At 44.3% G+C, this 25,476-nt stretch overlaps 2 protein-coding genes across 2 annotated transcripts; one reads left to right on the top strand and one right to left on the bottom strand.

The window, feature by feature from the left end:
* Positions 1 to 286: 286 nt before the first annotated feature.
* On the top strand, positions 287 to 4,624 carry LOC133884241 (UDP-glucuronic acid decarboxylase 2-like). The gene is made up of 6 exons (XM_062323589.1): positions 287 to 1,158; positions 2,437 to 2,583; positions 3,392 to 3,471; positions 3,561 to 3,644; positions 3,745 to 3,819; positions 4,062 to 4,624. Exons 1-6 carry the CDS (start codon positions 534 to 536, stop codon positions 4,377 to 4,379), a joined length of 1,329 nt encoding a protein of 442 aa, XP_062179573.1. The 5' UTR covers positions 287 to 533; the 3' UTR covers positions 4,380 to 4,624.
* Positions 4,625 to 5,083: 459 nt separating this feature from the next.
* On the bottom strand, positions 5,084 to 11,783 carry LOC133884242 (caffeoylshikimate esterase-like). The gene is made up of 8 exons (XM_062323590.1): positions 11,586 to 11,783; positions 11,275 to 11,368; positions 10,985 to 11,017; positions 7,166 to 7,312; positions 6,783 to 6,913; positions 6,566 to 6,703; positions 5,743 to 5,841; positions 5,084 to 5,618 (listed from the first exon to the last, which is right to left on the bottom strand). The coding sequence occupies exons 1-8, from the start codon at positions 11,604 to 11,606 to the stop codon at positions 5,211 to 5,213; spliced, it is 1,071 nt and encodes a 356-aa protein (XP_062179574.1). The 5' UTR covers positions 11,607 to 11,783; the 3' UTR covers positions 5,084 to 5,210.
* Positions 11,784 to 25,476: the final 13,693 nt, after the last annotated feature.

Genomic DNA, 25,476 nt, shown 5'->3' with positions numbered 1-25,476 from the left:
AAAAACATCTACATTAGCATTACAATTTTTTGAATCAAACACCATCTCAGTTCCAAGCACACCGTTACCAAATGAGCTGTTGCAGGTTGTGACACGTGCTCCCACCGCCAGTCCAGCCAGGATCATAGGGTGGTGGTAGCCGCCGCCGACCCCACCCACCCTCAAGGCCCAACCAGGTGGCACGCACACACAACAGCCCAGCTGTCCCGGCGGCCGCACCTGATCACACCACCAGTCAACCCCCCCCCCCCTCCCTCCTTCGTCGGTTCACTCGCAATCTCAAGACAACGCCACCGCCCACCCTATCCCACCGTCCAACCCGAATCCAACGGCCCTAACCCCCCTCCCTCCTCCGGCAAGCCACCACACCGCGCCTACGTCCTCGCCGTCGCCCCCGCCCATAAATACCTCTGCTTCGGTCGCTGCCACCCCCGCCTGCCCGAATCGCGTCCAGGTCCCTGGGAGTTCCGCGGAGAGTGCCCCTAGAGTTGTTCCGTTCTCGCATTTAGGTCCCTCGCCCGCCGGTGAGAGAGATGGCGTCGGAGCTGACCTACCGCGGCGGCGGGGCGTCCCCGGTCGCCGGCGCCAGCGCGGGGGGCTACTCCCCGAAGCCGTCCAAGCCGCTCGCGTGGCTGCACCGCGCTGCCCGCTACGCCGCCGCGGAGCACCGCCCGATCTTCGCCCTCGCCGGGATGCTCATCGCCGCCGCGGTCTTCTCCATCGCCTCACCCTCTGGTTCGTCCGGCTACGGCTACTCCACCGTTGCCGCCGTCTCATCTTACTCCTCCTCCAACAACAACCCGCTCGCCCGCTTCTCCGTGGAGCCGGCCCACCGCGATGTGGCCCGGCACTTCGTGGGCGGCAAGGTGCCCCTCGGCCTGAAGCGGAAGGGGCTCCGCGTGCTGGTCACCGGCGGCGCCGGGTTCGTGGGCAGCCACCTCGTGGACCGCCTGCTGGAGCGCGGCGACAGCGTGATCGTGGTGGACAACCTCTTCACGGGGCGCAAGGACAACGTCGTGCACCACTTCGGCAACCCCAACTTCGAGATGATCCGCCACGACGTCGTCGAGCCCATCCTCCTGGAGGTCGACCAGATCTACCACCTCGCCTGCCCGGCGTCCCCCGTCCACTACAAGTACAACCCCGTCAAGACAATCATATCCTTTTGTTTCCCCGCTGTTTCTCTGAATTCATTCCGTTCCTCCATGATTGATGCTTGAATCGTGATCGCTTCTTTTTGGTGGTGGCAAACAAAAAAAGATTTTATTTTTCTTGGATTTTTGCGTGGTAAAGATTTGATTTTTATTGCTTTTCTGGTGGAAAGCTTGTTCGTTTGCGTGGCTTTGTCAGTTATCGCGCAGTGCATCTGGGAGCAGTAAATTAACCCCTGCCCCCCCAGATTCCGTGTCCGTTCCTGAAATGGGAATATGGAACGTGCCCCCCCAGATTTGCGCCACGTTTCGCCATGAATTTTGGAGTTTTCTGCTACGGTGAGCAGAGGAGTTGATGCAGAGTTTTGCCGTTTCAGATCTCTGCTCCCATCCCGTTTGATCTAAAATTATTCTTTGAGTAAATTTTAAAAAACTATAATTATTTTAACACATATTAAAAAAACTATAATTTTCTCACAATAGTCTCATATATCATCCTCTATGATAGACAATAAAAGTATTAACTGTGAGCCTACTTGTTACCAGAGGATTACAGATATGTCTATGCTGATAAAATTATAGTTTTTTATTACATATGTCATAATAGTTGTAGATTTTTAAAATGAGAACTAAAAGTTATAGTTTTTTACAATATATGTCAAAATAGTCATAGATTTTTTAAATTTACTCTTATTCTTTGCATGTTGAAATGTGGCGTCTAGTGTTCGGTCAAGTTCAGATGCTTGAGATGGAGCTGAAGATCTCAAGTCTTCAGATCATTTCTTTGTCGAAATTATACACTCGTCTGCATAAAAACTGTTTTTTTTTTGTTGAGTAGGTTTTACCGTGAGCTGAAGTTGCTGTTGGCATCTAGACTCAATTTTAAGATAACACATCCTTTGATCAATCCAAAACTGGCCACTACAATCTTTTTCTGTACTATTTTACTTCCCTTTATGCTCTCTAATGGAAGTAGAAAGCAAGCGCACGTTGTCGTTGGATCTGGGTTAGTTGTTGAGTTTGCTTAATGCTGACATAAAGTACGCATTTCAATGTTCAACTACAAAAAAGTGCGGGCCAAGTGGCTTTTGCTCTTTTCTCTTTCTAAGCCCCACCTTGCTTACTGTTCACTTCACGTTACTTCCTTGTGCGTTATTACTAACAAGTAGTGACAATCAAGTAATAGCATCAAAAGTTAAAAAGGGGGATTGATCCATTCTTCAGTTTTGCTTGTAATTACTTTTGGTAAATGGTTTCTGTGAGCCTTAACCTTTTAGATGGCACAAGACCAATGTGGTGGGGACCCTGAACATGCTCGGATTGGCGAAGAGGATCAATGCCAGGTTCCTCCTCACCAGCACCAGCGAGGTCTATGGTGATCCCCTCCAGCACCCTCAGGTGGAGACTTACTGGGGCAATGTCAATCCCATCGGTAATGATTCTCCTCATGCTCTCTCGGATGAATTCCTTAAGTACATTGCTTTCAGTGAGACTCTCTCGTGTTCCTTGGATCTGCATGATGAGGTTAGCTTCTTGTTAGTGTTAGTTGGGCCATGCTTATGGTAAAAATCGCCCCGTATTGTTTAGCAGGGCACTGTTGGCCACCAAACGAATGATCTTTGTATGATACTGAAAGACCAAGACGCAGCATAATAATAGCATTGAGTGACTTGATTGTGGGGTAGACTAAGCCTAGAAAAGAAAATAGAGAGAAACCAGCTGGACTATGAACAAATTACAGGTAGAAAAGCTATAGGTTGTCCAATCTTTGTTTTTTTTTTCACCCCAGGCAATAGAAAGCAGGAATGTGCTTTTTTTCAATACAGTTTTGTTCTAGACTGTTATATAAGCAATTGCAAAAAAGGGATCTTGGGATCTTACTCGCTGGAGATGCTGGCTGCGGAATCTTAGCTGGGTGGGCTCTTGCATGCTTTGATTCTTTTTGGTGGAAACGGGCATGGTTGGTAGGTGGAATTTGCTCCAAGAGGGCCACTTTGTGGATCCCTTTTAATAAAGCAAGAGGGGAACAAAGCTATACTTGATCAATTATGCCTAACCAAACATCCACCAACCAAGACGTCTATGATTATCAAGATAGCAGAGAAGAAAAATCATGGAAGTTTGTTGAGCTAGATTTGTACATCTAGTATTGTTACATACTGCTTGAATTATTTGCAAGGTGAGCAAGATCTTGCCTTTTCTGAATATGTTTTCTGATGATTATGATTTCCCAAAAACAGGTGTCAGGAGCTGCTACGATGAGGGCAAACGTACGGCTGAAACACTGACCATGGACTACCACCGTGGTGCCAACCTTGAGGTAATTTGCCGTCCAAATTGTTTGGATGGCTAAAATTTATTTTCACCTTTGTTGAAATGTTCGTATTTGGTGAATTTTGCTGTTTCCAGGTGAGGATTGCACGTATCTTTAACACATATGGCCCTCGCATGTGCATCGATGATGGTCGTGTTGTCAGCAACTTTGTTGCTCAGGTAAACTCTCGCTCTGCTGTTGCTATACTAGTTATGGAACCTGAAGCATTTTTAATTCGCAATGTAAATCTGGAATTAACTATTTTAATTATGATTACAGGCGCTTAGGAAGGAACCATTGACGGTTTACGGTGATGGCAAGCAGACCCGGAGCTTCCAATACGTTTCTGATTTGGTAGGTCTTTCTCTACCCCACTGATTATTACAGGTGAACTATAACAATGTTATCTGATCATCTAAAAAGCAATTGGCAAAACATTAGAATGAAAGAAATTAGCTTTGCCAGTGGCTCAGCCAACTCTTAAAACAAGTGGGATGACTGAATTATTCATTACAAGGAAGCTAGACGATTTTTTTATCAATATGGCAATAAGTCATGGCATTTCATTCCTTGTCCTGATTTGGGTCTTCACACAGGTTGAGGGACTGATGAGGCTGATGGAAGGGGAGCACGTTGGCCCATTCAACCTTGGTAACCCTGGCGAGTTCACCATGCTGGAGCTGGCCAAGGTTGTCCAGGACACCATTGACCCGAATGCACGGATCGAGTTCCGTCCCAACACCCAGGACGACCCACACAAACGCAAGCCCGACATAAGCCGTGCCAAGGAGCTCCTCGGATGGGAGCCGAAGATCCCCCTCCGTGAGGGCCTTCCCCTCATGGTCAGTAACTTCCGCAAGCGCATCTTCGGTGACCAAGACACCGCCGCCGCCACCGGAAACCATCAGGGCTAGGAAAGGGCATAAGACTCGAGAAATTTTGGTGGCCTGCTTCTAGCTGCCTGGTTACTCTCCTTACTGACAAAGCTATGGCCGCGTAGTTCTTTGGGAATGTGTTACTAAAATGCCTTGGTAGCTGCTGTAATGTTATTCTTTTTCTTGTATTTTCTTCTTCTTTCTCTTGAGTCTCAGCTATACGAAATTTTCAGTTGAACCGATGGAGATAAATTTGGAAGATCTAATTCTTTGTTGAGAGCATAGCACTACGTGGTATAAATCACAACTTGTCACAAGTGAACTGTGTCCTGCTTTGGGCAGAGAGGATGTTTCTCATGAACTCAGAAACTACACTGAAACAAACAGCAATTTTTATATTTTTAGATAAGGGAATATTTTATTATTCCAGCCTCTGCATTAGGCATGCACACAGCCATTCATTATTACATTGTTAAAGCCATAGGCTAAAAAAAAGCCAACAAATGGCACAACTAAAACGAAACCAAACATAAGTAATGACATGGCAACTTCACGGACCAAACCTCCTAAGTAAACATCCACCCATGTTTGGCGAAGATCTCCATTATCCTGGTCTCCAGGATTCGGCACGCCCACTTCATTTGGTGTCTTGCTTCCTTCTCTTGAAGCAAGGATCACTGTCTGATCCAGTGTATTCTCCTGAAGATTACCTGCATGTAAGTATTTGGCTTTGATTTTTATACGATGAAACAAGATTTTTATTGAGCATTCGTTCAGCACATTGTTTACATCATCAGATCTGTTTCTTACGTCATGTACAGTTCTGAATGAACAACTGATCACAACTGATCAAGGGTGTGGTTTTCGTATTTACATCCTACATTGCTGGTGGTTTCGCCGGCCGCCTAGCCCACAGAGGAAGTTGCCGCGCCGTTGAGGCCGGCCGTCCGCCGACACCGGACTCTCCGTGCCGTTACTGCTGCTGACGCGGGCGATCTTCTTGGACGCCGCCTGGTGGTGCTTCTCGGGCTCCGACGGCGTTCTCACCCGTTCTTCGGGTTCCCAATGGCGGCTGCGCTCGTTGAGCCACGCCACAATATCGGAAAACACTAGCTCAACGTTCTCATCAGGTTCGCCGGCAGTGAGGCCGTGCCACATCCCCGGGTAGAGCTTGATGGTCTTGTCGTTGCTAGCTGAGCGTTCGTAGAGGGCGTGGCTGACCTCCGGATCTGTCACTGTATCGGCCTCGCCGTGCAGGATGAAGAATGGCATCCTCACCTGTAGAAACATATCAAGAAATTGAAGGACCAAGTGTTTTTACTCCTCTGGATTGAATACGCAAACACATGTTATAGAAAACAAATCCTTGTTGCATGTAGCAGCCTGAGGTTAGAGTGAGTACCTCTGACAAACTATCTTCCACATCGATGCTGGTTCGCAGCAGCTCGAGCGCAGTCTTTAGCCGGGGCTTGTCCTGGTAGATGAGCTTGTTCTTCCTGATCTGCTCATGGTTGCAGAAGAACTTAACTCAGGGATGAAGTCTCAACTTCCTATATGTTGCAGGTCAATATGGTTTTTCCACAAACTATAGATAATTTAGCTAACGCAGCTGGAAAGGTAGCCAACAATATTGCTTTTGTAGTAATAATGAGACGATCCAGCACTTTTTTTTATTGCCAATTTGCTAAATCCGTATGGAGGGCAATTCACATTGCTATTGATTTGGCGCCATCAAAGTCTGTTGGAGCAAATGCGTTTTGTTTGGCTATATGATTAAGTAGAAATGATATTGTATTTGGTAAAACAAACTCAACTCCTATATGCAGGTTATCTTCAGAGTACTCACTAGGCACGATACTGTTCTCTCCTTCAGAAGGAACAAGCGAGGGAAGCAATGAAAATAGCATGCCGCGCCTAGGAAATGACGGCTATGAAGATCTTCACAGGTGATGTCTACTAATAGGCTTTGTGCTTAAGTTTGATTGTCACCAAATTTACTTTTAAAAGTTCAAGCTATTTGTTGGTCCCTTATCTACAACCATGACTGTACTTTGTAATAATTTGTAGTTGAGTGTGTAACTTATGCAAATGCCGGAATAAAGACATTCCTCTTCCTAAAAAGTCGATGAGTGAAAATTCATGTTTCGGTGAAATGACACAAGATCACGTGACCACCATCAACATATGTACGGGAGCCAACAGAGTGACCCCAAGAGTTTACTAACCTTTTCGCGCTTGATGGGGTCCTTGAATGCGGAGTCGATGACATCTTTGGTCGGGACGATCTTCCACTTTGGGATGATCTCCTCCACCTGAGTCAGGAGGGTGATCACGACCGGGTGCGGTTTCACTTTCTCTGATATCTATATCATACGGTCAGTTCACACTTCAGGAACCAAGCAGTAAAGTCCAAACTCATGGCAGTTCAGTCTAATACAGCACCTTGCACATTGGCGCCACGAGGACTGCACCGTCCCAGAAGCTTGGATCCTTCCTATGCAGCAGCAGGGCGACGGCTCCGCCCATGGACTCGCCGTACAGGAACCGGCTCTTGTTTCTGTATTCCTCCATGTCTGCAAAAGGATCTAGTAAATTCACCGATCCTATGGAAGTAGTCCAAAAAAAAAAAACTTGACGCTCATATGAATTTTAGGACACGTCAAAATGTGAGATACAAAACCAGGTTGACATCTAAGCAGAGCAGAATATATAGAGAATCATATGCAGCGTTATAAGCTTTGTAACTTTGTACCGGTAACAGCATTTTTCACTTGTGCCGGTGAAGTCTTGGAGGTAATTGAAGTAAATGTTTAAGATGTTTTTACCACAGATGGACTTGAAGAACCGGTCGCAGTCAGCTACGAGGTTGTCGAACTTCTGGATGTAGCACCTGGCACCCATGGACTTGCCGTGGCCCTCGTAATCAATCCCAAACACACCATACTTTGCCTTGGCCAACTTGATCCCACATGCTGCCAGGCAGAAATGTTTGCCACCATTAGACAATGTATCATGGCATGCGGCATTTTTCAAGTTAAAGTAACCAAACAGCAATGCTCGTGAACAATGATGATCAACAATGTCAATTCATCAGTTCAAACATCTTATTCTCACCAACGGTAGATGCAACTAGCAAAATACCATAATTCTTTTTCGATAAAAAAACAGAATTCTACAGAATCATGCTACATAAGGAATTGGTAGCTTGATACTCTTATGACCGTAGATGTAACAGTGAAAAATAAGCTTCAGCTTTGAACACTTCTATGGCACAGTGTGTGGATAGTTGAAGATGTTTATCATCACCAGGACAACTTTTTTTTTTTCCTTCGAACATGCAAGAGAGCTACGCGTCATTATATTAAGAAGAAAAAGTGATTTAGTTCACCCCCCAGCGAGAGATGGTCGAATGGCGCAGGGGCCACAGAAGGCCATCAGTTGGCCAAAATAGCATGGATAGTCGCCAGACGCATGGTGCATCACGGCCGGCTGAAGGCCCAACCGAGGCTGCCAGTAAAGGCGGATCAGACAGTGAAGGAGGAAGCCCGCATGCTAAAGCCTCGCCGGAGCTGAAGCTAGACAGCGAGAAGCGAGCAAGCGCACATGCACGACACCACGGATCCGACCGGGAAGCGGTAGATCCGACGGTCTATAGCACGAATCCAGCTGGAGCATACCTCCATGCCGGTGGGTCCATCGGAGCAACCCTCTACACTGGCGGGACGGGCCAGGGGCGGGGGAGGGGAGAGGAGGGAAGGGGAGGTGGGGAGGGGGAAAGAGGGGTGGGAACGAAGGGAGGAGAAGGAAGGGAGGGGTGGCCGCCGCCGCTGTCGCCGGTCGGCCATGGTGACGGCGGCCTTACCGGATCTAGGCGGAGGCTAGAGGCGGTGGGTTGAGGGGCCGACTCGCCTCACTAGAGAGACTTGTGAATAAGTTTTGAGAGTGCAGGTTGGATCCCAGCTTATGCTACGTGAGAATCATGATTGCCGTAGGATATGAACAAATGGGTTCTAGTACTATGTTTGGGCTACATGTGCGTCACCTGTAACTAGCTGCCAAGTGAAACTTACATGGGGACCAATTGGTGTCAGCTTAGCAAGAAAGCAGCTGTTTCTATGCACCTGCTCTATTGCAAATCCTGACCGAAACATGTTTAATGGGATCCACAGGTCATCTGCCTGATGTACCATGGAAATATCGAAAAAGGACTTAATTTGGTGCAATGTCGATTCACAGATAAAAGGCCCACAAACTTTTAGTCACTGTATGGACACGCCAGACAACTATCTTTTCTGTAATCAGAAGCGACGTACGAACTTTCAGAATGCAATTATGCTGGATAGTGATGGATGCACTCTGGAATTTGAAATTAGTGAAGTTGACATAAGAGAGAGGTCATGGAATCAGGAAAGGACCACATCTACATTTAAAAGGGGAACAAGATGCCTCTTTATTGAAGTGATCAGGGGAATAAAGGCTGTTGGATGGGAGTAGCACACTAGTCAGAATAGTTCTCTCCTTTTTTAAGTATGAAAATGACTTGCATTGAAAACTATGGCAGAAGATAGGTCCCTGAATAAAAAATTATGACCAAGTACCTGTCGTGCATGCAAGCCTAATCCAGCACAGTTTTAGGAAGGATTGCCCTAACAGCGAAATTAAATTCGTGGCATACTGTAAACAGTAAACTGCACATCTACCAATATGAAATCCTTTCTACTTTCTATTTGTAGAATAACTAGAAAACAGAACAGCTTGAAGCCAAAACAGGACCAAAGTTTCCGGATATCCATGGCAGATATGTTTATTTTGGTTATATGGAACGTAGATTTATTAATTATCTTATGTTACACAACAGATCATGACAACTCCAAATGAAAATATATTTATTGAGCATCTTCGAGTTCCTACATACTGAAACTCTCTCAGCCAAATGATATCAAGAACGTCGGTAAACCTTATAAGCCAAGCAATAATCTTTGCTGGAGCTCGGCATTATCTCTTATTATTAGATAACTGTCATCTTCTCTGTTGCGTAGCTTTGACTAGTCGAAAAATATTAGAGGTAAATAACCCAAAGGTATGACATTGCCATCATTTGACTTCTTTATCAAAAATATCTTCCATCCTTCACTACGAGTAAGAGTATCGGTAACTACCACCTATTTTTGCCCTAAAAGAATACTACCACCTATTTTTTTAACTATCTTTTGGGGAGGAGTTCTAAACGTAAGACAGAGTAAAACCCTGAACAGCAAAGCAGCATTACGTAATTCATCTAAAAAGAGCAAAGACAGGAAAAAAAGTGAAAATTAAAATCCTTATAATTGTGAAGAAAGGTGCTCTGAATAAGAACCCATCCGGCAAGGTATTAAGAGCAAATTAAGGGCAACATTAGCGAACAAACATTAACAGTTCTTCTAAACCAGGTATTTCCTTCTCAAGGTATATCTAGAAATATGGGTGGTGGGTGTACATGCTTCCAGAAATATGTGCATATACCATTTAATAGACTGGGACAACTGTTTTAATAGAAGCCTGCTCGTAGAGCAGCTACTATCAAAAGACGCTGAATAGTCCAATTCGTCGAGGCATGTATCAACATCTAGCAATTCTTAGGTCATATCTAACCGAATCTTAGGTCACCCCCAACCGAATCTTAGGCTATCTCTAACCGAATCTCTTCGTGATTTTCATTCTCTTCACAAAAGGATTCTTATTTCCTTCAACACTCCAACGGTTACCCTTCACGGTTCTCGTCATGAAGAGATTTCTACTTTTATTCCCTTCATCCTGGGATTCTCTTTCCTTTCTCTTCACGAATCCCTTTAAAGAGAAGTTGTTGGAGATGTGGTGAAAATAAAGAAAATAAGAACAGAAAAGAAAATCAGAAAGAGAATGAGATGAAGAGAATATAGTTAGGGATAGGCTTATTGTTCCAGTTCCTAGTTCCCAATGGGCATTCAAAGTTTCAAACCCCTTTTTGGATGTACAAGACAACCCTTTTTACTTCATTTTTTTCTTCTTAAAAGCACAAAGCAGTTTCATTGTTTTTGGTGCTAACAACTCCAAAGTCTCGTTATCTTTTATGCTAACCACTCCTCGCTTGTTCGATCTCAATGACTTGTAATGTTCCGCCTTTTGCTATTGTTTACGCTATGTCATCGAGAATGTGTCGTAATTCACAATACTCCTGACAATAATTTGACGCCTCACTTCTGGACCACCCACGAATCCAAATGTCAAGAAGAGTGTGTACTCGCAATGCTCTTTGGCCACTGATAGTAGTTAATTCCAGATGACACATGAAGAATAATTCTACGGACATGTCCCGGAAAATGCTTCTGGTGCCCGGAAAGAAGAGGGTTGGTTCTAACTAATGCATTCGTCTAGAAGTGTCAATGATGCCAGTACTAATTAACACCAAGCCTATATTTCTGATGCGTATGCATGAATGTGAAGTCATGGATGATGTAAGAACAAACAAAAGTCAAACACTTCTATGCGCTAGACACACCAAGAGTAAGTGAAAATGAAGCATCATGTAGCTTTTCATGCGTGCCCCTCTTCAAATAATTTTCACACCGAAAGGAAAGAACACCAGAGAGATAGCAGACAGCACGAGCGTTAAAATTGGAGGGTACCTCTCATGAAGTTACTGCACTCCATGCCGTAACCTGAAGCAATGAACACACACGAGAACAAGGAAAAGAGAAAGTCAATACATATCCATGACTAAATCATAAAAAATATATGTTCACAAGCCTTTTGCTTTGACGATATTAGGATGAATTAACTTATGGCAAACTTTGTGGAACACACTTAACCAAGGCATTTTTTAGAACTAGGACTGCCATATGGCTTAAAATATGAAGATTTAGAGGCTAGAATGCGTCAAATTTGTGGCGATGGTTGGGAAACGTTAGGTCCCTACCGTGGCAAAGGAAGACGAGCGCTTTGGGCGAGGAAGACGCCGGCAGCCAGCCGCACGTGAAGAGCTGCACGCCCCTCGAGTTCCTCACGTACTCCTGCAGCCATGAATCGAGGGGACCTCATCAGATCGGTTGAAACGATAGTCCGAAATCGAACAAGGAGGAATAGCACATAGATGGAACAGCAGGAAGAAGCTCAGGAAGCAACCGACAAAGAAACAAAAAAGCAAACTGATTCTATTCAGAACTCAACGGGCAAACTGAATTCGACCACCGTCGTCGACGCAATCAGAAGAGCGTTTGATTTGCTCACCTCGTGGTATTCGACATCCATCTTCTTGGCTGTTCTTTCACGCACCAGGACTCAGGTAGAAGGAGGAGGATATATGCGATATCACGACGACTACTCGAAGAATAAGGGAAGCAATCTGCAGGGGACAATGTTACGGAGAATACAGAGATATGTAGCTACAAGTATAGGGAGGGGAGGACTGAGGAGAGAGAGAGAGAGAGAGAGAGAGGGAGGGAGGGACAAGGAAGGGAAGGCTCGATCAGGCAGGCAACACGTGCCGTATGAACGCGCGTGTAGGCCGAGGTGGGCGGGGCCCGGATAGGGGTGGACGAGGGAGGATCCTCTGCGGGCTGGAGCCTTTGGGGAACACCCTGTAACGGTTTTACGGGGTCGGTTGGTGGCTTTTGCCGATCTGGTCAAGGATCTGCCTGCCATGTCTTTCCTTTCTCGGGTTGCTGATCGGCAGGAATAGCTTATAGGTTGATACACGTGAGATGATGGATATCTTTGTGTATCTTCTAATTTGTGTTAAATATATGGTAATTATTGTCGCAATGGGAAACAAATGCTAATTAAACTGTCCTTAGCGGGAGACGATTTGGGAGATAAGTTCATCTCAAATCTTGTTTTGTGCAATTCATTTTAGAAAATGGTGATAGAAAGTTAAGAACTAGATGCATATTTTGCCTTCTACTCGTGTTGTTCCCATCCCTAATTTAGGCGTTTTAGGATTGGGTTCCTCAGCATTTGAGTGGTCCATTGAACAATCCTCTGCATCGGGACCCTCTCGCATTCGGATTGAAAGTCGATGCTCCAGATTGACTGCTACAATATATATGTGAATGTTTATCTAGCCCTAAGTACAGTTTTAGTAATTAATGATAATATTTATAGACTAACAATTGTATTGAGAATTGTTAGTAGATTGTTTCATAGGAGATGCATAAGTGATAAATTATGGATTTATTGAAGAATGCTATGAGATCGAAGAAATACAATGATATCATTGAGCTCTAAGTGATGCTCGTGAGATAAAATAGAAGCATATGAAGATTGATAATAAGAGTGAAACCCAAATTACTTGTGAAGATCAAGTGAATTAAGAAATAACGTTGTCAATTAGGTTTTATAGACTGACCTGTAACATCTTGAGTTTTAATATGTTAATTAATTGTAAATTTCACTCCAAATTAAAACTTTTTGTGATTAATTAATTCAACTAAAATCAAGGAAAAATACATATTCAAATATAGTAAGTTGACTAAGTATTCCAAAATACACTAGAATTATTTTCAAAATAATTCATGCCTTAAATTGATTCATATGCATTGGTTTATGGTTTTTATGGTTCTTTGTGTGGAGATTTGAAATTGAACGTCTCTCAATTTCAAATCTATTCTTAGATTCTAGTCAGCTCAATTCTAATTTGAATTCAATTATCTTGATTCAAATCATCTTAAAAATCTCAATATCCAAATCCAAATCACATTCAAATGTCCCCATTTCAATTTATGACAAGACCAAACTCAAATCCAATTCAAATAATCTCTTTTGAATCCATTCCAAAACCAATTCCCTTTTTCTTTTTTTTCCTTTTCCCCTTTTCTTTTCTCTCCCCGGGTCGATTTCCCCTCTCCTTTCTAATTTGCGCGGCCCAATCAGCCCGGTTCCCTTCCCCCTTCTTTGGCGTCTGGGCTGCAACCACGCTGTCGGCCCAGATCCCGCGCGCGCGCCCCGCGCTCACGTGCGTTGCGCCGACCACGTGTAGCCCATCCCGCGGTCGCCGGCGATTGCCTTCCTCCTCCAACGTGTCACCACGCATCATTGTCCCACGTCACCGCGACGGCCGATGTGGGCCACTTGCTCTCTCTCGCCCATCTCGCCACACTTTCTCGCTTTTTCTCCCCCTCTCCGTTCTCTCTCTCTCCTGCAGCCCAAGAGCCTGACACCTCGCGACTTCTACGTCTGCCCACACGAGTCGCTGGTGCAGCCTGGCCATGTCACGGAAACAAAGGTGGGCGCCGCATCGCCACCTCACCGCTGCTTGGCTCACCAATTACTGTGTGATGCAAGCACCGTACCACCTCATTGCTCCCTCTCCCTCTATAAATAGAGCCACCGGTCCTCTCTCTCTCTCTCTCTCTCTCCCCCCCCCTTTTCTTCCAATTCACCACACCGCCGCGCCGTTGCCATTCGCCACCGTAGCTGATCCACCACCCACATGCTACCAAGGAGCTCCAGGAGGACGACACCTCCCAATGCCACTCTCCGTCAATCGAAAGCCCGACGGGAGGTTGTCCGAGCCTTCGATCGAGCCACACTGTCGCCGCATCTTCGCCGGATCGCTGGCTGCCGTCCTGCCCATCGTCATTCTTGCTCTTGGTGAGCTTTCCTGTCCCCTAGCGTCCCCTCCTAAGTAGCGCATCATCGCCCCGGTGCACTCTCTTAGCGCGTAGTAGTTTGATGCTCGTGTCCTTATTTCGCCACTATGAAATAGCTCGTCGTCGGTGTGTTTGTGCCTCTGCTTGCGGTTTGGCCATTGTGTCGTGTAGTCCAGGGAGCCTTAGGCTCCTTTTTTTTGCAGGGAGATCACACATAGGCTAGGGGAGATGCTACCCAATTTTCTCGCGCCGCTGCTATCTACTCCGGCCGTCATCTGGTGATGCTCCCGTAGTAGGCTGCTGTCGATGAGCCCCTAGCCGAGGTCCCCGTAGTGCCTAGGTCACCGGTGTGACATCTCCAATGAGCATACCAGCGTTGCTCCATCGAATCTCTCGCCACCGCTAGTGACCTTTCCCCCGTCGCCGCCCTGCTTCATCCGCGCGTCTGCACGCGCGTGTGACCTGGCCGCCGTCTGCACGCCACCCAGCCTGGCTGAGCAGGCCGTGGCTTGGCCTGACCCGAGTGGACCAAGTACTGTGTAGCCAGTACTGTGCAATCCGAGCCTAATTCGGCCTAACCGAGTTACTAGCGGTCATCACCAAGACCTAACGAGAGATCTCTCTCTTCCATGTGGGACTAAGTGGGTCCCACCCATGGGTCCCACTCATAAATAGTATTATTTCGTATTTTCTCGATTTAATTTTAGATTAAATCTTCCAAGAGTCTTAACTTCTCCATTCTGGCCTGATTCAGACGATTCTTTCGCCAAAATTCATCTAATTTCGAGATTTACCCATCTATCATAGGGTGATATCCATTAGGCACTACTAAAAAAAGCTTATTAGTACCAGTTGAAAACCGGCTTTACCGCCGGTTTTTCAACCGACACTCTTCACTCCACACTGATAATTGGCTACTATCAGTGCCGGTTACACACCCAACACTATTGCTATTTTCAGACAATAAAAACAGAGAAAATTAGCGGTGATGGCAGCAGCATCTGAGCCAGCTCGGACACCGCTCGCATCACCGCTCCTGTTGCAATTCCGTCGCCACCACCACCATCGCCGAGCTCGCCTTCTTCCTCACTAACCTCCTCTAAACCCGTCACTCCCCCGCCGCCACTGCCGCCGCCGCTGCTCTGCCACCGCCACTGCCGCCACCGCATACACTGAGCTCAAACCCACCACATACACCGAGCTCAAACCCACCACATACATCGAGCTCCACATAAACATTGCAGCCCAAAAATCAAGACAAAACCAAGCCAATCGAGTGCCCATAGCAAAAGCCAATCGAGTGCCCATAGCAAGTGTAGCAAAAGCCAATCGCGTTTCCCGCACATATTGACACCGACGTCACCACGCTCCGCCGGCTCTACTCCATCGTGTTGTCCAACGCCAGTGCCATCGACGACCCAGCTCGGGTGCCAACCTCGTGCACCTTGGACTAGCCTCTTGCTCCCCGCCGCCGTTGGTGCGTGGATCTCCGACCCTAGCGAGATCCATGGCTGGATCCATCAGATCCCACCGTGGATCTCACAAGGGGCGAAGTTGCGCCTGCGAGGGAGGCTGGGAGGAGGAGGCTAGTGAGGGGATGAGGGAGAGAGAGGCTGGTGGGGGAGGAGGGGGAGGACGGCGGCGGGGAAACAGGTAAGGTGGGGGGGGGGAGGGGGAGAGAGAGAGAGAGAGGAGGTGAGGGAGAGATGAGGGGATCAACCATAGTGTGAGCCGTGAGATAAGGTGAAGAGATAAGCATGAGCGGGTGTGAGGTGAGCCCGAAGCCGATTCTATAAGAATTTCAGGTCCGATTCACACATCAGTGTTGGTTCAAATTAAAAACCACCACTGATACTATCAGTGTGTATCAGTGACGGTTTTTAATTTGAACCGGCATCGATAATAACTTATATGTGTTGGCTGTATTTTAAAACCGACACTGATATTGCTTTCCTTATGAACCGGTAGTGATAATCACATTAGTACCAGTTTTGGCTAAACCGGCACAGATGTGATAACACTTATGACTAGTTCTGTAGTAGTGAGGGCTCATTTGGCTTTCCATTAGTGTTATTTGGTTCTTCTCTAGTATAGTTCATTATTGATCACAGTCGTAACTGCAAAACCACCATAATTCTGTGAGTGCTGCGCGGGAAGTGTCTGGAGCGAGGAGGATCCTGACTATAATCAAGACTTAGAAGACAGCTTCGAGAAGGAAAGTCATATCTCCTTGATCATATTGAACCTATGTTTTCAGATAATCTACAGGATCAACTAAAATTTGACTTAATATCGTATGTGGTATGTATCGCATTTTTCTTAAAACTGCATGTAGTAGTTAATCCTATTAACACTTGCCATGCTATAAATGTTATCATCCAAAATACATATCACCCTACTATTACCTATTGTTATCTATATTAATAACAGACAACGCCTTGATATCTAGCATGCTTAGGATTGAATACATCTCCTTGGAGACATCGCTTTTAAAATACCTATCCCTGAAGATAAGATTTACTGTTATCAATGATAAATCATAAACCATGAATCCTTGATGGTTATGAATTTCGTAATGGTTGTGAAATCCTTGATGTCATGTAATGTGGAGGGTGATGTGTAAAAATGGGTGAGAACTATTTGGTAGGGACAGGTGGAGTAGTACTCTAGACGAGGATGCTCATGGGGGCTTGAGTTACCTTTGTTATATTCATTGCCAGAAGATACCTGTCCTGGTCACTTAAGGACCGAGTCAATTCGCTGCCATGCTTAAGCAACCCCCATGTAACCATGCGTCCTGAATGGGCAGGACTTGACTTCTCGTTTACCAGACTGAGTTGGGCATCATACTAGGAGGCTGGGAGTAGCGAGCAGTCAAGTAGCTATGTGGCCCTTTGTTTGAATGTGCAAAGACCGGTAAATGCTTAAAAAAGGAACATAGCGTTCAGTACAAGACCACTAGTATTTGGGGGTAAATCTCGTAGAAAAACCCAACAGGAAAGGTGATTGGAGTGTCTTAGTATGATTCGCTCCTCTGCTTGCAATAGTTGGAGGCTGAGCATATCGTGTGGGTACAGTATAAAACCTCTGCAGAGTGTAAACCTATTCGAATAGCTATGTCCACAGTCATGGACATGCGAAGGCAGAACCTTTTTGACTAGACTCTGGGTGCATGTGTTTTGGTGAGTGAGTGTGTAGACTAGATGTCCGTGTGATGAGATTACTAGCTCAATCCGCCAGGAGCTATGTGGTACTAGAGATACACCAGATATGATGATAGTGACTATAGAGCGAGGTTTAGCCCCTCCTAGGACCGAAAAACCTCCAGATATAGCTTGTTACCTTGTTTTGAAATATTTAAACTGTTTTAAAGTCAACAGTAGAGAATACAACTGACTACTCGCATAAGCTGCTTTACACTTAAAACTAAATCGTAAAGTCTTATCCTTAAATTATCCTTTATGCATCTATAAACACTTTGAAGTAGCATAGGGCTTGCTGAGTACCTTCCGTACTCACTCTTGCTGTCATTCAAATGATGAAACTGAAGCCAACTTCATCGAAGGTGCGGGCGAGGATGAAGAGTAGTCATAAAAGTCGCGTTCGCACCTTAGCTGCTTGTGGCTATGGGTCATTACTTCCCACTGTGTTTTGTTGGTCATTCGGTCAGGTTTGTAATATACTGTATGGTTTGTAAACCTTTGTGCTATGAACTTTAGTATTTATGTACGAAGTTTGACTGTGATACTACAACTGTTATACTGTGTGTATCAGCTACTTGATCTAGAAACTGATATAGGAGGCATAAGAGATCCTGGGTACGGGGGTCTTACATAACCCATACGTCTTGTGCTTGAGAGTGAGTTGGGGTTAGGTTCCATAAGAATGCATGAGTTGAATTGACATATTCAATATGCCAAGTTGGAAGAGCAACATCAAAACAAACTTAGTGGACAACTTATATACTTGATGCTTGTAGTTCATGCCTTGGTGGTGAACCAAATGAAGATGACACGAAGAGTAAAGTCTCCTATACTTTGTACGTGGGAAGCTATCAAGAGAACTTCATTTATCTTTCGGAGATCGAGTGAAGATCAAGATAGAAGCAAGAATGATCATTGTCATCAAGAGAAGATGAGTTGATGACGAGCCTTAAAGAGCTATGAGAAGTGTCAAAGCTTAGATGATGTGTTCGTCAACTTTGACGGAATTACTCAAGGCAAAGGTATAACTAGAATATATTTTCTAATTTTGCTGGTCTCAAGAAGTTTGGTGGGAGACTAGATTATAGGATTGATAGTTGTACTATTAAGAGGGGTTACCGAAAGTATTGCTCGATTGTTGTGTTGAGTGCTCAAACCATGTGCTTAGTGCAGGATGTGTTTATGTTGAGAGTGCACTTTACAAGTCTGGAGTATCTAAAAAGTGTTTTAGAACTAACCCTTTGTTGTTGTCGGCCTTAATGGCGAAAGTGATTGTGGTAAAGCCTTAGTGGTGGTTAGTATGTTCTATGTGGTACCTAGCTTAATCTTAGGGGATTAAGTTTTGTACAATAGGTGAAAGTGTCCGAATCGGTTTTTAAAGTGTTTCATGTTTTGATCCAATATGGTTGAGATCATGAATTCAGTAGGGATATGTAGCCCTCTGGATAAAACTTTCCATAGAGTTCGAAATCTTTGAAATCGGACATCGGGATCAAAAGTTATTGCCGTTTTCAGAGTGTCAGGTGTGCTGAAATCGAAAGTTGTGGTTTTAGACCAGAAGTTTTGAGTTAGTTAGCAGTTCTGGGTTCAACACGAAAGGAAGCTCTCGGTTGTTTACTCGTAGAACCGAAAGTTTTAGTTTTGGACCGGAAGTTCCAAATCTAATTATCTTTTGAATAGGAGAACGGTGGTAACGGTAACTGTTTGACCTAAGTCGTAAGCTCCGACTTAGGACCTGGAAGTTCCGTGTTATACCAGAATGTCTATAATGGTTAGTTTTTCAGAGTAGGGTATAAATACCCTGTTGCCTCCTTGCATGAGAGCAAAGCTTTGGAAGTGGTTTTGCTACCTTTGTGGTGTTTGTGAGAGGTGTTAGAACTTGGTGTTTCATCTTTGAGTGCTCTCCTCCCCTCTCTATCAAGAATTTGTGAAAATCAAATCTTTGTGGCTTAGTGAGGATAGAGTGAGGTGTGTGGAGCTTGAGTTGCTCGCACATGCTGCATTAGTTACGTGTGTTTGAGCAGTTGGCGTTGATCATGTACGAGTTCGGGAGCTTGTTACTCTTGTAGACCACCGTCTCCTAGATGACTTGGTGGTAGATTATCGATGATCTGTTTAAGTGAAGATTGTGAGGAGGTCCGAAAGTAGTTGCGTAACTCACGATCTTTGGAGTGAAGGAAGAGTTTGCTATAGTGGGGCCAAGGAGTGCATGTGTGCAACCTTGTGAGGAAAACGGTTGAAAAATACCTAGCTCAAGTGTGACCGAGATTAGTCAACAGAAATGTAGGATATCGGTGGATATCTGAGCTTTGGTAACAAATCATTTGTGTCTATATTTCCTTACTCTTGTGTATTATCTTGATATTCATGCTTGTATGTTTACTTGTATGTGCCTTGAGTTAATTTTGTGATATTCAAATTTATTTTTTTGAGCTGATCAGAAGTTGTGATGAACAGTAAAATCAGAACTTTTGATGAACAATAACTTCAAAACTTTCAATTAAAGTTTTCATGCATATCTTATTAGATTTGAATAATCTTTATCACATCCTAGTATTGTAATATTCATATTTGTTTAGAGTGATTGTGTACTAGTTGAACTTAGCATATTTGGTTTTTTTTTGTAAAAAATTTATTTGTTTATTTTCACTATAAGTTTAGACTAAATTTGGAAAGGGGACGAGCTTTTGAAAAATGACTATTCACCTTTTTAAACGATATTATTATCCTTTTTAATATATTACTATCTTTTTTTCTACGATAGTATAAACGTTGTTGCTACAAATGAAATGATGTCATGTTACTGCAAAGGACCATAGTGCTTGAAATTATTGTTTATAGTCTCTGTAGTACTATAGAGGATATGTATCCACCATTCTAGAGTTGAGTCACGTGAAGCGTAACCATTGAAATTGCATGTCCAAGAAAGAGTCTCGTAAGAAGACAACACAACGCATCACTTGAGCGTGCTCACATGGGATCTCTTCACGTCGTCAAGACCACACCATCTCAATCCGCTTCTCGATTCGGATGGTGACTAGAGTGACAGGCAAGTGGTAGGTCCATCTTGATTCGGATGTGCCTCGCCGTTTTTAGCCTACTTCGCGAGCACACGAAAGTTCACAAGAATTTCATATTTCGTCATTTCATGGACGAGAGTGAGACAATAGCAATATGGACTTTGAAGTTCCTCCAGAATATTGTAAAATTTACGTATGTAGGAACTAAGGTTGCAGAAGTGCAAAACAAAGGATTGGGCTACGCAAATGATCTGTTTTAGCTCTCTCCAGGCTACAAGTCATTAGATATCCTGTTGCAAAGCTAAACTCCCGGAGGGTTCAGAGCTCGACGAGGATAGGGGGCTTTGAGGGCAGTCCAGATGCGGAGCTTGGACCGAATGTTAGTAGGGGCCGGTGAAACTAACTGAGCCGTAGGGAGGAATAGGTTATTGTTACTTGTTCATCGGGCGAGAATAAGTTGTCGCCTGATGAATGGGCAAGACTTTGTGGGTCCTAATGCTCAGAGAAGGTCTCGCATGTTCAACGAGCGAGAACTTTATGTCACCCACTGAACGAGCGAGATCTTCATGACGTCCGTTCATCAAGCGACATGTTTATGAATTAATTTAATTTTTGGCATAACAGATATGGTACGGTGAAAAATATTTATTGTGTAAATAGTTGTCCAAACGGCTTCACGAGTGATTCATTTTTTCCTTAATTTTGGTTCGATGTAATTTTATCGATATTTCTTTATTTAGTTGATGTAAAATTGTGTGAGAATTTTTTTAGTGAAGTAACATTGGTAAGATATAAAATCAAATTTATCGAACAATAGTAGTTGGGAAGCATAATTATGATATAACCTGGTACGGAGGTTACATATATATGCTAATAAATATTATATGGGACATTGGGTTTTTCGTCACTACGCAAAGGAACCCTAATTTAGATGACGACAACAAACGTTGGCATGTACGGTACGCCTAAAGACTAACCTAATTGTGTGCCACTGCTAAACCTAATATGCCTTAGCGAATGAAAATATCCAGGTTACAATGGATGCTCTACTGAGTACACCTAGAATATTTGCCTTTCATGAGGGCATCGGGGCCTATTGCCTTAGCACGACGGGCCTTATCCCGCTTCATTTCCCTATTAGCTTCACGTGCTTCAGCCGTGGCACAGTCCTTCGCTGTCTTACTCATACGCTCCTCCTCCTGATGCTTTAGCTGTAGTTCCTTCTGTTGTTACTCGTACTCCCAGTATTCGTAAGCTTGCCTCCTTCGCCGCATGCTCATGTCGACACACCACTTCTGGTCCTCAGTTTGCTCAATATCCAGCCATCCTATGAAGTTACAAATAGGTAGAGGAGACTGGACAAATAAAACAAGAGAGAAGATTACTAAGACGGTGCATCAAATCATATAAAAACTGCCACAAGAATTATCTATGTCTCTATACTAGTGGGTAGTCATACGGTCCATGTCAAGGTGGATTGTATTGGTAGTTGACACACATGAAGAAGCATCCGTCATAGGTGTAGGGGATGTCATGGGACTCGTGAAGCTTACAAGGGTCGCTACAGAAGCACATCGGCGGTTCGACCCCCTAGGGCATGAAACCCCCCAATGTTTTTTAGGTGAGCTTGGTGGAGCTGATGAAGATATTGAAGTTGAGAGAGCTAAGGAAGGAGCAGTCTATCCATGGTTGAGGGTGGGGTTATTTATGGTGGCTGGGGATTGGTGCATAGATTGAGTGCATGGATATGGCTGGGGGATGGAGCATGGGAGTATCATGCACAAGGACAAATGAGCAATGATTCCCTATGAAAGCTAGAAAAGTTGTGGCAATAATAGTTGGCAAAGATTCCCTATAAAGTTGTTACTTGGTATGGTCATTTTATTCTGCAAAAGCTCAATAAGGAGTTATTGTTGCCTCTGCATTGAATGTAGGGAATATTATGAATGCATTGGGCCTAGAAAAAACATATTGGTAAGCATTCATTGTCTGTATGTGACTACAGTACATAAGGCAATATGCACCGACTCGTACCCTATACGTACATAATCTATGACAAGTTAAAATGGCATATAGTACTCCATCGCTAAATGAAGCATGCCTTATGGAAAGATAGATTGCCAGCGCAAGACAACATATACTGGGTTGGTGGAACACATGAAGGCTTCTCATCCAGATATTCCCAGCGGATCTTTTGGAAGTTGCATTCATGGGGGTATGGCTTGCTGCACATGTACCCTTGTACCAGTCCATGTGCCACAGGCCCCAGCATAGCCGGTAGGCCGCACATGCATTTTGGAGGAACCTGCATGTTACCGCGTGTAGTGAGGTACTTATCGCACCACTCTTCATTGAGATCCTGTAGTCTCATCTTCGGCCGTTCAACATCTGCGCACCGCCTCATTGTCTTAGCTTCATCGTAGCCGTAGTTGATGTTCGCGTACTCTTCTTCATTTGCATATCATTTGTACTTGCACCTGGGCTTGTCGTACGGAGGGAAGAAAGCGAATTAAATGAAATTTGTAGCACGGTAGAATGTCATGCACACTTACCCTACATCGGTACCAAGCAACCGTGGCAAGCGAGAACGGTTTAAGGCGTGCTATTTTACTGTAGTCACACCATGGCATATGTCCTGGTTCGTCCTCCGGTCCCTTCACGGGCATCCCTGCACGTTCATGTGTTTTCTTCTTCGTCAGCTCATCCAGTATCTTTCAAAGAGCATCAAACTTTCCTTGCTACTTATGATCGCACAACCTCTTAAATATGTTCATGAGATTCTTGTTCTTGAATTAGCGAAAGAAGTTTGCACCCAAATGCCTCATGCACCACCTACTCCCAAGATCTAGCCACACAGGTCCCATCATGCCATCGTCCCTTCCATTTTGCAGCTCTTGAATTGCCGCGAGCATCCCAGTATGTCGGTCATGTATAAGGTACATGTTCGGTCGAGCATCAGCAATTATCATCTTGACACGGTAGAGGAACCAGTACCAGCTGCTGGTGTTCTCATTCTCTACAAATGCAAATGCCAATAGTAAAACTTGGTTGTTCCCATCAACCCCAATAATAGTCAGGATCTGGCCCATATACTTCCTGGTAAGAAAAGTGTCGTCGATGTACAGGATATGCTGATAATGCTCGAAAGCTTTGATACATGCTCATAATGCGAAGAAGCATCACTTTAGGACATACTTGTCAGGTTTTGATAATAATGCATACTTCTTAATATCATAATACGTCCCTGATTCCTTAGAGCTATGGTCTGCAACAAGTGTGGAAGATTGTCTCAATATCATAATATGATGCTTCGTAGGTCTCGGACCTCATCTCAATTGCCTTCCTTCGCCATGTATGCCTTGTTGTAGCTGATAGTGTAGTTATACTTCTCCTCAATTTGACTAATTATGGACTCTGATTCGTAATTCAGGATGTTCACAATCTGAGCATACATCACATTGGTGACAAAGGATGAGGTGATGTTCCTGTGGCTGGCTCAAGTTCGTCAAGTGTGCAAGTGTACTCCACCACTATGGACACCTCACAGTACTCAACCCATTTTCCCTTGAACCCGTGCAGCCGCCACGGGCAACCTTTCTTCACGCACTTAACATCATATTCTTTCTTACATTACTTGACAACATAAAACTACCGACAAAGTGATGTTGTCCATTGAGTCACATCATCCTTTATAGCCTGACTGATATGATACCTAGCACCATCGGTCACCTCATTATGAGTATACTCCTAGGCCACCTGATTCCCCTCATTCACCACAAGGTTGTTAAAGTTGGGATTGTCCCAATCCACGGGAACAGCAGCGTCATACTCATCATCTGACATGTCATACTCAGGACATTCGTTCGCCTCATGATCATCCCGCTTAATCTATCCAATTATAGAAGGGATTTGTTCTCCCACGTCTGCCTCACCAGTCGGTTCAGTTAAATAATCCGATAAATGTCCACCATCCGGATTGACATTGTCATCATACTCCTCATCACCCTCCCCCTCCTCATACCCCCACCCTCAATCTCCCCAACTGCCTCATTCTTTCATTGCACAAGCAACATAGGAGGCCAACCTCTTTGCACAATATCGTGCAGGTACCTCCTTCACACTTGATCTTCACTGAGCGGGTACACCTTCCAGTACACATCATCTCTTAGACGTTTGCCCACAATACTAATGGTTATCTCTTGAACATTAGGGTCTATTTTGAGCCCCCGCATCAGCCAGACGTACAAATGTCTGACACTTTTGTGCATAGGTCTAGAGATACCCTTGTTTATTGACTAAAATACGGATAATACTACCCCTTATGGACCATATAATATTTCACTATCCTCATAAAAAAATTCTAAACTGCTATAGGTCCAACATACCTAGCAACCATCAATAAAAACCCTAACATTGTTACGACGGAATAGAAATAATTATGTAAAACTACATCTACATGAAAAATCCATTACAAGCATGACCCAACATGTATTCTATACTGCAACAAAATATTCTCAGATCGCTACATTAAACACTTCCAAGTCCTATATCTACTACATAACTTATGACTATAATATGTCTAAATTCTACATCTAATACCTAACATATGTCTAAATATTACATCTAATTGTTAAAATATGTGTACAAACAAGATCTAGTTATTATACTATGTCTAACCCTAATTCTAAACCAAGATCTACATCCTAACTTACGTGTAATAGCTATCCTACCAAGTTTGTAAAATAATCTATGTCTAATCTCTAACCTATGTCAAAACCTACCAATAATGACTATCCTACCAGGTTTAAAAAAATAAAAAAACTAACATACCTGTTTATTTCAGTAGGGCTTCATCGCAAATTTCTTCCTCCCCTCCCCTCCCCTCCATCTCCCTCTCTTCCTCTCCTTCCTCTCTCAGCTGGGTGTGGTGCAAATGGCCAGCTGACGTTGGTAAGGGCGCGCCGGTGCTTCTTTATACCCAGAAGATCTCGCCCACTGAACGGACGAGACCTTCTAGGTGGACCCATTCGATGTCGCATCCATGAATATCTTGCCCGTTTAGTAGGCGACATGAAGTTCTCGCCCGCTGAACGGACAAGATCTTCTCTGAACGTCGGGGCTCACAGGTCTCACCCGTTTATCGGGCAACATCTTATTCTCGCTCGATGAACGGACGACGATAACCTACTCCTATCAAATTTTCAAATAGACGTGTAGTTTTGAATATATATATATATATATATATAGACACACACATATATATATACATATACGTATATATATATGGTGAGTCTATTCTGCACCTAGG

Source organism: Phragmites australis, chromosome 11, assembly GCF_958298935.1.
Source record: "Phragmites australis chromosome 11, lpPhrAust1.1, whole genome shotgun sequence".
NCBI lineage: Eukaryota > Viridiplantae > Streptophyta > Magnoliopsida > Poales > Poaceae > Phragmites > Phragmites australis.
The sequence above is the reverse complement of the archived record's forward strand: the minus strand, read 5'-3'. Positions and strand labels throughout refer to the sequence as shown.

Excerpts from the sequence above, each read along its gene's own strand:
- LOC133884241 (XM_062323589.1), top strand. The coding sequence starts at position 534 with ATGGCGTCGGAGCTGACCTACCGCGGCGGCGGGGCGTCCCCGGTCGCC. Across the intron at positions 1,159-2,436 it reads CAACCCCGTCAAGACAATCA|AGACCAATGTGGTGGGGACC; the intron begins TATCCTTTTGTT and ends TTAGATGGCACA. Across the intron at positions 3,472-3,560 it reads ACCGTGGTGCCAACCTTGAG|GTGAGGATTGCACGTATCTT; the intron begins GTAATTTGCCGT and ends TGCTGTTTCCAG.
- LOC133884242 (XM_062323590.1), bottom strand. The coding sequence starts at position 11,606 with ATGGATGTCGAATACCACGAG. Across the intron at positions 6,704-6,782 it reads TCGTGGCGCCAATGTGCAAG|ATATCAGAGAAAGTGAAACC; the intron begins GTGCTGTATTAG and ends CGTATGATATAG. Across the intron at positions 5,842-6,565 it reads ACCCCATCAAGCGCGAAAAG|ATCAGGAAGAACAAGCTCAT; the intron begins GTTAGTAAACTC and ends AACCATGAGCAG.